Here is a 13,280-nt window from a genome sequence, read left to right as displayed (position 1 = left end):
CAATGCAATGGCTCCAAATGGCTAGTTAAAGTCTCTAACAACTCTAATCTTCCTCACACTATAAATAGAACATCATTTAAGTGAGTGGGTAATGATTTTATGATGCATTAATTGATTTCTATTATCATTTGCATAAGTTTTTGAAAAGCTATCAATTTTATAGTTTATAGGCTTTAATTGTCATATATATATATTCTTTGAGGGAGTTTATTTGAGTGTACTTTATTATTTCTATCATCTCTTTGAGAGAGAATTTATCAAGAAACATTGATTGTCTAAGTGAGATTTCTTTTGTAAGGTGTTGATTTCTCTAAGTGATTGTAAGGTGTTGATTGTCTTGAAATGAGAGATTACAGTATGTCACAAGTGCTCAATTAAACTTGTGGTTTTTAAAATGGAGAAAATCTCAATAAGTGTTTTGAGGACTAAATGTAGGTCAAGTGATTGGCCTAACTAGTTAGGATGAATAGATCTATGTAATTTATCTACCCTTACTCTTTACATTCAACTTTTCAAAGTTTAATCTCTTTTGCTTCTTGGATTTGGAAAACTTTGTTACAAAATGTTTTTAATATTTTGTTTTGATAATTGTTTTCAATATCCTTGTTTTCAATATTTACTCATCTTTGTTAGAATATTTCAAATATGTTTTTAAAAGAATATTTAAACTTCAGTCTAACTACCTTCTTGATTTTGGACACTTGGTATTAACCTCAATCTTTGACTTGAAAATTCATTTATTGTTTGTTAAAATTCTTGCTTTAAGTAGCTTAACTAAACTTGTTTCAACAAAACTCCTTGATTCCTCTATTGATCAAGCTCAATTTTGACAATCAATCTTTTATAAATTAAAAATTTGCTTAACGCCCAATTCACTTTCCTTTTAAGTGTTGTTGCCTGATCTTACCATGTATGGCTAGTCAAAAAAAAAAAAAAAACAAGAAGAATGGTTATAAGAAAAACAGAAAGTGATAGAAACTTTGTATGCAAGTGAAGAATTTATTTTTAGAGGCTTCGTAAAATGAATAGCTCGTGGAAAGTCACTTCAAGGCTTCAAGCAGGACCCTAAAATGTCTTTACTTTAATATGGGTCCCCTCGGCTCTAGTGATTTTGAATTTTGGGGAGCCAATTAAAGAAAAAGATCAACAATAATGAAACGGTCGTAATACTTTTACATTTGTAATTTTTATATATGATTTTGAATCAAGTAGACAAGTATGCCCCTTGAACCATTCAACAATGGTGGATCAAAATATCTTCAATAGTTGACGCGTGTCAAGCGGCCGATCGCAATTTGCGCAAAAAAAAAGTAGCCGCAGCACAATTGACTTTTCCATCAACATTATTGACTTATAAACAGTTCTTCATCTATCACCCAAACTTTCATTTCCTCTCTTCTTCTATCTCTGTGCCATGAATGCCTATGCTCAAGACTCGCCACAAGACTATGTAAATGCTCACAACAAAGCAAGATCAGAAGTGGGTGTTCCAGACATAGTTTGGAATGATGCTATGGCAGATATGGCACAGAACTATGCCGACCAACGCCGTGGCGACTGCGAGCTGGTTCACTCCTTGGGTGCTCCGAGCATGTACGGGGAGAACCTCGCATGGAGCTCCGGCGACCAGATGATTGGCACCGACGCTGTGAAGTTGTGGGTGGATGAGAAGGCGAACTATGACTATGATAGCAACTCGTGCGTGAATGGTACGGTGTGCCGGCACTACACTCAGGTGGTTTGGAAGAGCACGGTTTATGTTGGGTGTGCTAAAGTGAGGTGTTACAATGAATCAGGCATTTTCATAGGCTGCATCTATGATCCTCCTGGAAACAGAGTTGGACAAAGACCTTTTAATAGGATTGAAGAAAATGCATTCTGCTTGTTTCCTAGTTCTGAAGGGAAAGTCATTATTAGGTAGACGATTAAATAACTGGAATAAATAATATATCTCTTATTTTGTATTAAGATAATCAAGTAGTGTCGCAGGGAGTGGTGAAATAAGAAGAAATTTAGAGGCCATAATGAAACTTTTTCCCTTTTAAATTTGTTTCAATTATTAATCTGGTTTATCAAATTTAATTTTTATTAATTTTTGGTCCCCTAGGAATGCCTCAGCTATCGATTTTGTCCTCATTGTTTAAATAGAAGGTGATACTATTAATATTTGCTGACATAGATGACTGAATATTGATGATAGCCATGTCGATTAATAAAAAAAAGTACAATTATTAGGAATATTGGTCCTTCAATTGATGGATACGGTTGTGTTAAACAGTAAGAATTGCTTCTGCCGAATTCTTCAATCTATTGATCTATGTTCATCAATCGATTGATCATGTTGCAAAATATACGTGTATATGTTAAAGTACTATCAAATTGATGGTCGTACAAAGCATTGATAACCATGATTTTTCTGCCAAAGCCAAAAATACCAAACACAGGCTTACATGTGACTTCAAAAAGTCCACAAGAAATTTCTTCTCTTCACTTGTAAATTTGCTTCTTCTTCCTATGGGCTCTTTACATGAACATATTCGAGAATTGGCCCCCAAAATTCTTGCAAAATAGTCAAAATAACTTAGGGAAAACTTGGAAACAAGGTTAAATAATTCATTACCTTTACCAAAGTGAAGTGAACATACTTTCCGTATTTAAGGGAAGCATCATTTCCTTAGAAACATAAATAATAAGCATTTAAGATTTTTCTCTTCTCTTTTTCTTGAAACTCCTTTCACATATTCCAAACATAACATTAAATTTATGGAGCCGATCGAATCTTGTGAATTTTCTTCTTCATCTTCATCAACTCTATTCATCTCTATTTTTGGATCTTCTTGATGTGTCATTGAGTTTGATCTTCAAAAATCAAACATTTCAAAACACCCAATTTAACCTCCTCTTTAGTGATTAGCCATTCCAACAAACACCAATCTCAATCATTCTAAACCATGGAAATAAAAAGCCTTGAATTAGATAGAAAAGAATTCACTTATAGAAGCTTCATTAACAGAACACGATTCTCCACTTCCATTGGTAATAGAAAGCTCCGGTTGAGCTTGCAAATAAAATGCAGATTCTTGTGGTAAGGGCAATTGAATAGAATCATTGCTAAGATATGAAACAACCGTTGCCATGGAAGGTCTTGTATTTGGATTTTCTTGAACACATAACAAACCAATCTGGATGCACTTGATCACTTCATTGTATGATCCCACTAGCCTATGCCTCTAGCAACTTGTCATCCCTCCAATGCTTCCAAATCTACAATTAAGTAAAATTTATTATTTCAATGATTACGCTTGATGAGCTCATCATACAATATTGTCAAATAAATCTTTCTCCAATTTAAATGATGATGAGATGATTACATGAGAAATCTTGATGCAAAGAGAATTTTTTTGAAAGCCTTGCATTAAAAAAAAAAACTTACATAGCTTAAGAGGCTATCAGCATATTGTGAATCATGACAACCTGTATTCTTCTTTCCATTGATAATTTCTAAAAATATAACTCCAAAACTAAAACCAATTGACTTTTCAGAATATTATCTGAATATTGCATATTCTGGAGACATATACTTGAAAAGAAAATGCAATGTCAAATATGAAATTTTTGGATTCATTTCATCATCTAACAAAATATTGATAGGTTTGAAATCACAATGTATAATTTTGAGACAAGAATATTCATGTAGATAAAGAATTCCTCGAGCAACTCCTCCTATAATTTTGCTACACTCCATCCAATGTAATACTCCGCTATTTTAGGAACCTATATATGTACATAACAAAAGGCACGAAATAATTAATAAAATGCATGGCATGAATGAAGCACAAATTTCAAATAGAAGTTAAAATGAATTTAGAAGATTCAGACCAAATAAAAAGTAATCAAGACTTTTGTTAGGGACAAATTCATAGACAAGTATTTTCTCTCACTCTTCAATGCAAAATCCTAGCAACACTACTAAATTTCTATGCTAGAGTCTAGCTACTAATAAAACCTCATTCTTAAATTGAAAAAATACCCTAGAATAGTTTTTAGTTAATTGGATTGTAACGAATATTGAAAATGAATATATGCACACATATAATTAAAACATTTACAATATTAATTGATGGCATTTGTCACCTTGAAAACTTGTCCAAATCCACCTCTCCCTAAACTTTTTTTAGGAGAAAACTTATTTGTTGCAGCCTCAATTGTAGCTAGACTGAATTACAGTTGCTCTAAAGTTGTGCTTTCCCTTCCAACTAGACAAATAACACATATAAATAGATAAATAAACAAATAAAGTATATAGTTTGACTTCCAATCAAAATTTGTAAGAGTAAATAGATGGAATAAAAATTACTTACAGTATTTGTGCCTGAGAACAGCCCTATGACTCTTCTTAATTCGAATCTTTAAGAGATAGTAAGCGAAATAAAAGAGAATCCCACCAGCGACAAGAGAAATCACAACTATCACAATAGTGGCTACTAAATGTCAAGAAGCCACAAGAAAGAGTCAGAGTTTTGAATACAACTAAAGAATGGAAAGCTTTAACTTGAAATGGAGAAGTTACAATTGTTTAATTGAGGGGTTGCAAAGGTTACTGTTGAAGTTATGGATGGGAAGAGTTACGAGAAAGTCAATGCTCAACATCCATTTCATTCTCCCCAGGTTGGACAGAACTCACCCTCAAATTTAGCATCATTGTTAACATGAGGAGATAGATCAACAACATTGAAGTGGTAGACACTCTATAAGCATCAGGCAGTTCCACTTTGTAAGCACTGTTAATCTTTTGAACAATATTGAATGAACCATTAGCTGTTGGAGACAACTTGACATTTAGTTGTTTAAGAAAAAGTTCTTTCCTCAGATGTATCCAAACCAAGTCTCCTACGTTAAAAGTTTGTTGTCTCCAACATTTGTCATGTTAAGTCTTGTATCTTAAGTTTTGCTTTTAGATTCGTTCACAAACTTGCTCATATAACTTCTTAATTTCCTTAATTTCCTCACTAAGGGGACGAGTTTTGTAAACAACTTCAAATGAACACTCCCCAATTGCTTAGCTGATAGAATTATTATAAGTAAATTCAACTTGAGCAAGAATAAGATTCCACTACTTCAAATTCTTCCCCATAAAACTGTGAAGAAGATTGCCAAGAACCTTGTTCATAGCTTCAGTAAAACTGTCCATCTAGGGATGACTAGCACTGCTAAATTGAAGCTTAGTTCTCATCTTCTTTCATAGTATCAACCAAAAGTGGCTAAGAAACTTAACATCATGATCAAAAGTAATAGTTTTGGGAATGCCATGGAGACGAACAATCTCTTTAAAGTACAAATCTGTTACTTGAACAACATCATTGATCTTTTGGGATGGAATGAAATGAGCTATTTTTTAGAATTGATCCACAACTACCATGACAGAATTTTTCTGCCTTTGAGTTGTGGTATACCAAGAACAAAATTCATGCTCACATCTTCCCACAGTGGTTTTGAAACTAGCAATGACATGTAAAATCTTATATTTTGACTCTTGGCCTTAGCTAAATGACATATTCAACATCACTATATATGCCGGTTGACATCTTGTTCAAGCCTTGGCCAATAGAAATTCTTTTTAACTAGATCAATTGTTTTGTCTCTTCTAAAATGACTAGCTAGTCATTTGTCATGAGTTTTCCAAATTATAGCCTCCCTCAAGGAACCCTAAGGAATGCATATTGTTTTGCCTTATAACAAAAATCTATCACATCTATAAACTGGTAGAGAAATTGATTTGTAGTTGCTTCCCACACTTCTCAAAAATTAAAATTATCCTAGTACAGTTCTTTGACAAGTTCAAGCCCAACAACTTTGGTTTGTATTATTGTGAGCAATACATGTCAACGACTGAGAGCATCGGCTATGAAGTTCAAAATTTTAGCCTTATACTCTGATACCAAAATGGTATAGAAACCAATGGAAAAAAAAATTATGCTTTATTGCTTGGATATGAGATGCCTTACAAGGAAAACAAAGGTCCTATTTATACTATTATGGAGGAGACAAAGCTTTAACATAAAATGGAGAAGTTACAATTGTTTAATTGAGGAGTTATGGAGGTTATGGCTGAAGTTATGGATGGGAAGAGTTACAAGAACGTCAATGCTCAACATCTGTTTCAATATATATATATATATATTAATGATGTGTTTGTGTTTGTGTAAAATAGAATGGTTATGACTTAACTAGGATTAGGTGTACAAAACGCAAATATTATCATTTCACCTTTTTGAAATTTAAGGTGAAAAGAGAAATTGTGGATTATCTCATCAAATATATTTCTATAATTAGAATGTAATGCTGGCAAATATCTTTAAAAATTATAATTAAAATTGTAGATTATCCTTTGTTATAAACTTTTGGTTTGAAAAAAAGAAAAATGTGCTTTGAGTGATGAACGGTTTGGCCAACCCCCAAAAAAAAAAAAAGATAAATTGAAGAACGACTTCCCGCACTTTGTCATAATTTTATGTTCGGAAATACATTCGCGTGCTCATCATCCTCAAGGACGATCTGGACCATTGATTTTTTTTATTTTTGGAAATGATCTCTGCTGTTGACTTGAAATTATTTTTAAATATTTTATATTATACTTATTAAAATAAAAATTTAAAAAATTATAATATTAAATATGGACCATTTTTTATGCTTAGTAGAGAATAAATATCATGATATTCATCACCTCTGATAAGATATGAATAGTCTAAATTTAAGCTTTTTACTTTTATTTTATATTTATTAAAATAAAAATATGTAAAAAAATATAGAAATATTTAATACATTTGTTTATTACCAATTTGACCAGTACAAATTTAATCTAAATAATTTAATTTAATATTATTTTTAATAAATTTTACAAATTAACTATTCAGATGTATTCTAGATAGTATAGATATGATATGAAAAGTCCAATTTAATCTTAAAAATCTTATAATTTTAACTAATTGACTATATAAATATATTTTGAACAGTTCATATTTAATATTATAATATTTTATAATTTATATATATTTTTATTTTAATAAATATAATTTTAAAACATTTAAAAATAATTTTAAGTCAACAGCAAAGATAATTTCAGAAGAAAATAAATGGTCTAAATCATCCCTGAGGATGATGAGCCGATTGCAATTCCTTTTATGTTCTCTCCCTCTCTTGTCTCTCTGTCTATATATATATATATATATATATAAAGGAGTACTTGAGTAATAATTCCCGAATTTGAATTGTTCAATATTAAAGGTACCCCTACATTATAGGTAGAGAGGGCACCCAGCCCCACAATAAATATTAGTATTATACTAATCATATGTGTTAATGGTCCTCATCAGTATTCGATAATATTACTTATGATGCCCGATGTAACGAATGTTTTTGGAAGGACGTGGCATTAGACAGGCCAATTTATTTGAGACGGGAGTGGATCCCCATAAAGCCTACGTACTATCCTCGTAATTTTCTTACCCATAAGTCATGATAAGTGTTTGTAACCTTTATAAGCTCTAAACAAATATATTTTTAATAAGTGCTTTTAATTTTTGTAACCTTCCAATTATAATTAAGTTCTTTCATAATCTCTTCATTATTACTAATTTCTTGTCTACTTAAAGCTAGTATAAATAGCTTTCATTTTATTGTATTCGAGATTACAAAAGAATAATACAATTTTTTTTATTAAAGTGAGAGTGTTTTCTCCTTTTTCCTTACCTCTTGAGCCAATTTGGTATCATAGCAGGGTCCCAAGTCCGATGAAAGATGACTAAAGGATGAGGAAATATGAGTTTGGCCTGAAAAAGTGAAGTTATAAAGGTCAGTTTGACATTACTACCATTGAACAATCACTTTTGGTCAGTTTCAAGTGAAACAGTTGTTACCTTCATGCTCAAAAAGTCTAAAAACTCAAGATTGGAGATTATCCACACATGTCTGACAGATGTTGAAGATAATCATATCAACAATTTGTCAATTGAAGTGTCTAATCAGTGACACATCAGCCTATTCAGAGAAAGTAGAGTTTCTTGGTGTTTGTGGAGTCTCTACAATTCAAAGTTGTTCATCAATCTCTATATTTCGATGACGATGCCAAATTTGACTCGAGAGTGAGTCATGTCCAACCCGAAGAGAATGAGACAGAATTGGATGCTCCATCTTCATAACCCCTGCTATCTCCGTAATTTTCCTACCCATAATTTTCTTGGTGTTTGTAATCTTTATAAGCCCCCAATAAGTATATTTTTACTAAATGCTTTTAATTTCTATAACCTTCCATTTAGAATTAACTTCTTCCATAACCTCTCCATTAGCACTAATTTCTTGTCTACTTGAGGCTAGTTTAAATAGCCCTCATTCCATTCTATTCAAGATCACAAAAGAATAAGATAATTTTTTATCAAAGTGAGAGTGTTCTTTCTTTTCTTCTTGGCTCTTGAGCCAATATTATAATAGTTCACATGATCATATAGATCTCAATATTTTTTTGGCCAAAGGACATATAAATCTCAATTAAAAAAATATCTTTTAAATAATACATATGAAAAAGTAACTTAGAATATAATATTTATGCATATATTGCCTTACCTGTCCAAATATGTTTTGTAATATTTTTTTTCATATCAATCTTATTATACATGTCAAATTAGTACAATCTCATATATACTCAGCCTAGAATGTTAATTATTGTCCATTACATATAACTAAAATCATAACATATGGCAGATTAATAGTCTAACTAAGCTAGTAGAAACTTCCATAAATAACTAGCTAGAGTCACCAATAAATCACCAAATATATATATATATATATATATCACTAAACGAAAATCAATCAAAGAACAAATAAAAACATAAAATAATACAATTTTGGGCTATTCAATTTTTTTTTTAAAAAAAACATAAACCTCTGCTTGCTAATTTTGACTAGTTTTCCACCAGTTCACATTTTGATTGGTCTTCGTAAGTTCTAGACCAGACATTATGGCTGGTTCTCAGTTCAGTCTGATTCTGACAATAGTGCCTATAACATTTCTGAGAGTGGTGAACACCTGTGTGTGTATATATATGTATGTATATATAAGGGCCACTCGAATCAAACCTGAAAGGTCTGGAATTAATATAAATTTATTTTTACAATTTTAAATAAACTATTCCTTTCATCTCAAATTATAATAAAATTTTACATACCAATATATTTTATTAAATACACTTAACAATTTTTTTTAAATAAAAATATAAACTTTCAAAAACTCTCATTGTTTAATATATTGAAAAAAAAATTAATTGTAAAGAGAGAAAGGGCAATATTAAAATTGATGCATTTAATGAAACATTAATTTATTCAAAATATTTTATATTTTGGGATAGAAAAAATTCTTCATAAGTGCTTTATATTTTGGGACAGAGACAGTATTATTTTAATAAATACAAATTCAAGGGAAAATTGGAAAAAAGAGATCCAAATTATTGGCCATAAGTTCCAAGGTATTTTTAAATCATTTTAGTTATCTATGGTCTGTCAAAGTCAGTATTTGTAATAATGAAAAGACTTAAATGCCCTTAAATGAACTAATGCAATAAAGTACTTCATCCGCCCTCAAATTATAAGATATTTTTAAATAAAATTTTACATACTAATAAATTTTATTAAATACACTTAACAATTTTATCTAATTTTTAAAACAAAAATATAAACTTTTAAAAATATTCATCATTTAATATATTGAAACGAAAAAAATAAAAATTAATTATAGAGAGAGAAAGAGTAATATTAGAATTGTAGCGTTTAATAAAACCTCAATCTACACAAAATACTTTATATTTTGAATAAAAAAACTCCTTCAAAAATACTCTATAATTTGAAATGAAAGTAGTAGGAAATTAAAAAAAAACAGAGAAAAAGGCATTTTTATCTTTTTACACCAAAAATAAATAAAATGTCTTAATGGAAGCTTGTGCCCGGTTATTTGCCCAACACATTACCTCGAGGTCGAGGATGATGTGAAGAATTGATTCCTGGAAAATATGGAATTATCGGTCTACGCGACGGAGCCAGAGCTGTTGCCGGCATCGGCGCGACTTGCTCATCGGAATCATAGAATGGAAGCAATTTATAGCGAACGTTGCAACTGGGATTCGCAGCTCTACCTCCGATCTTCCCCTCACTACACATCAGGATATTCCCGATCACACCACTCAGACGACTTCTGCAATCATCCATGTGTAGGCCCGGCGTGCACTGAGCAAGACTGTACAAAGTTTGAGACTGAAATTTCGTTTCGTTCTTCGCATACATCTTCCTCTCAGACGCAGGTTTTGCCACCGCCTTATTTGCCGTCTCATTCGCTGTCTCATTCATAAAACTCAACAAAAAACTCTTGAACCTCGCCTGATCCGAGTCTGAGATGTTGCTAGGGTTCAATATGACGAACGTAGGCCATTTGCCGATGGCGGAGAAAAAAGAGACGTTGGAGTAGCGAACCATGCACTCGTCTTACCATATTACAGCCTCCTTCGAAAAGCGGCAATCAGAAGGTAACCGGTGGGTTGCATTTATGACACAATGGTGACATACTTGGAGGGAGATGTCACCCGCACCCCAGCACATGAAGAGGCCGTAGATGGCGTCGCCGCCACTGGCAAAGGCGGTGTTGTAGAAACCAGTATTGGCTGAAGTTAAGGAGGAGAGGAGGGTGGTCCGGTGTGATTCGAAGGCCCTGTTGGCGGCGAAGCTTTTTCCGGCGGTGGAGCAGTTTTGGTAAAGATAAGTAGGTGATGCTTCAATGATGATGAGGAAGAAGAAGGAGAAGCATTTGTGAGTAATAATGGCCAGGTTGAAGGGTTTGTTATTGTTGGTGTTCGACCTGAAGCGAAGAGAAGGAGAAGCATTTGTGAGTAATCATGGTGAGGTTGAAGGGTTTGTTATTGTTGGTGTTCGACCTGAAGCGAAGAATTCATAATTTTGTGGAGTTTTTATTAGTCTCTGTATTTTCATGGAAAATGGGGGAGCATGTTCTTTGGCGTGAGGAAGGAGCTAAATCCTTCTGTTTTTTTATATAAGAGAAATCATAATATGTTTCTTTTTTCTTCTGGTTTTCCAAAGTATCCCATGGCCGGTAGTTATAAAACTAATCTCTTGAGATATCTGATATTCATTTAAGGTATTGTCTTCTCCCAAACAATACTCTCCATATACACTTCTAGGAATCAAACTCTAGAATGATGCTTAATGAATCCAAACTGTTATCATTTGCGCCCGACCTACTTGATATGTTTCATTGTCTTTTATTATAAGAGAAACTATAAAATTCAAGAAGTATTTATTTTATTTTATTTTATTTCAAATTTCCCCCATAAAATTAAAGTTTATTTTCACGAGATGAACTTGTATAATCCATTACAAGAATATTTTAGTCTGAATTTTTTTAAATTTCAAATATAATTATTAGCATTAACAAAAAAAATTTTAAATTGCGTCAGGCGATTAAAATCTGTTTATATTCCAAAGAGGATGAGTAACTTGTCACAATTTAGATGGTGTAAATTCAATTTTTTAATTTTATATGTATAATTTTTATTTTATAAAATAAATATAATCTCGTAATTAATGAACAATTTTTAAAATTAATTAAGACTTCTAAATCACTAGGCCTATGCAAAGAACCCAAAAACCCGATCTACCTGGTGACATTGGACTAGGTTTCAACCCAGTGAAATTTAGCCTAGAGACTAAATGGGAGATTGAGACTAGCTTATACACCGGTCAGACTAGGTACCTGGTTGAAGGTCCTAACTAATTGGCCTGTTTTGACTCGGGGTATATTTATTTTTTCTTAAAAAAAATTAATCGTAGGTGCTGTTTTTGGTAGAAGCTTCTTGAAACCCTAAAGTTAGATGAACTACTTCACTATCTCTTAATTATTTCTACTTTCTCTTTGCCGTCGAGTTTCATCTCCCTCCTTTCTCTTCTACAATGCCGCTATTCATATAATCCATTTTCTGCTCTACTCTCATTGTGAAGATCTACTTGGACCACAATTTCTATTCAAGTTTTTCTTCCTCTCCATATCACTTATGCATGCGTCAAACTCAGTTTGCTCTGTAACTCTCAGTCTGTCATTTTCTCTAGCCCCTCGTACTTCGTATCTCTTATTTTTGTTCATTACTGTGTGAAGAAAGGTTAATGCCACATAAAGACGAAATCTTTTTTGATATAATCAGCATGTTTTGACGGAGGGGCGGGGCAAAGGTGGTTCTATTTGTTTTAAAATATTTTTTATGATCCTTCATTTGACTATCAGAGCAATAGTTTAACTTGATCTTCAACTTTTGCTTCGTTTTGCGCGTTTAATATATTGTTAACAGTGGGGACTATGGGGTTTGAGCTTCTCTTTAATGGCTGATAAACTATAAAAAAGTTAAATAAAGTATATAAATTTGGCTATTAGACTCCATTTTAATTATGAGCTCATGTGATATGTTAGGTTTTATTATTTTTGGATATTAGGCCCTGTTATTTTTGGAAATTAGTTTGATTTTTTTATGATCCAACAGGTCCCATTTTTGAGATAGGAAAGTTTTGTAACTCGGTCTTGGTCTTGTGACCAAACCTGATCTTGTCTTGCTCTCAGATCAATTCGAGTAGGATTGGTACTCGGGCCAAAAATTAGTAATATGGTCTCATTAAGATTGGGCATCCGGTTGACTACAAACCCAGTATTACCTGATGTTTGAACACCCCCATAAATCATGATTAAAATTTGCTTGTATTAGGTTTAACTTCTCAATTATGGAAGCGCCAATTCATGACGTGAATGGGGGAAGGTTAACCCAAGTCAGTCAAGCTTTGCGATGTCATTAAAAATGTAATTATTAATTAAAAATTAAAAGTTTTGACTTTCTAAATCAAATTTAAAGGGGTCAATAAGTGGTGGGACTGATTCCATGATGATGGAAAGGTTGACACGCAAGTCACTCAAGCTTTGTTGTGTTAATAATTTGGGAGAATTGTCCCACATAAAAAAATTAATTATTATCAATCTTCTTAGTTCAGTTGTCATTAAACTTTATAGTAATTAATTTTTTTATGTGAGACTTTAATATAATTCTTCCTAATAATTTTCCATAAGTCTGATTGACAGGATTGAACAAACCTTTTGGACTAGTTAAGGATACAGCAAAGAGTAAAAAGAAAAAAAAAATGTAACTTTCTATTTTATCCTTTCTTGCAATTAATAACCATAATAA

At 32.1% G+C, this 13,280-nt stretch overlaps 1 protein-coding gene and 1 pseudogene across 1 annotated transcript; one reads left to right on the top strand and one right to left on the bottom strand.

Annotated features, from left to right (window-relative positions):
- The first annotated feature begins 1,375 nt into the window (after positions 1-1,375).
- LOC129287130 (pathogenesis-related protein 1-like) lies at positions 1,376-2,056 on the top strand. Its single transcript, XM_054923287.1, has one exon. The coding sequence runs from the start codon at positions 1,415-1,417 to the stop codon at positions 1,919-1,921; it is 507 nt and encodes a 168-aa protein (XP_054779262.1). The 5' UTR covers positions 1,376-1,414; the 3' UTR covers positions 1,922-2,056.
- Positions 2,057-2,972: 916 nt separating this feature from the next.
- LOC129286357 (cysteine-rich receptor-like protein kinase 44) lies at positions 2,973-12,784 on the bottom strand (annotated as a pseudogene).
- Positions 12,785-13,280: the final 496 nt, after the last annotated feature.

This window comes from Prosopis cineraria, unplaced genomic scaffold, assembly GCF_029017545.1.
Source record: "Prosopis cineraria cultivar Desert tree isolate PC_DT_omini unplaced genomic scaffold, ASM2901754v1 PC11, whole genome shotgun sequence".
NCBI lineage: Eukaryota > Viridiplantae > Streptophyta > Magnoliopsida > Fabales > Fabaceae > Prosopis > Prosopis cineraria.
This window is presented reverse-complemented; position numbering and strand designations above follow the sequence as displayed.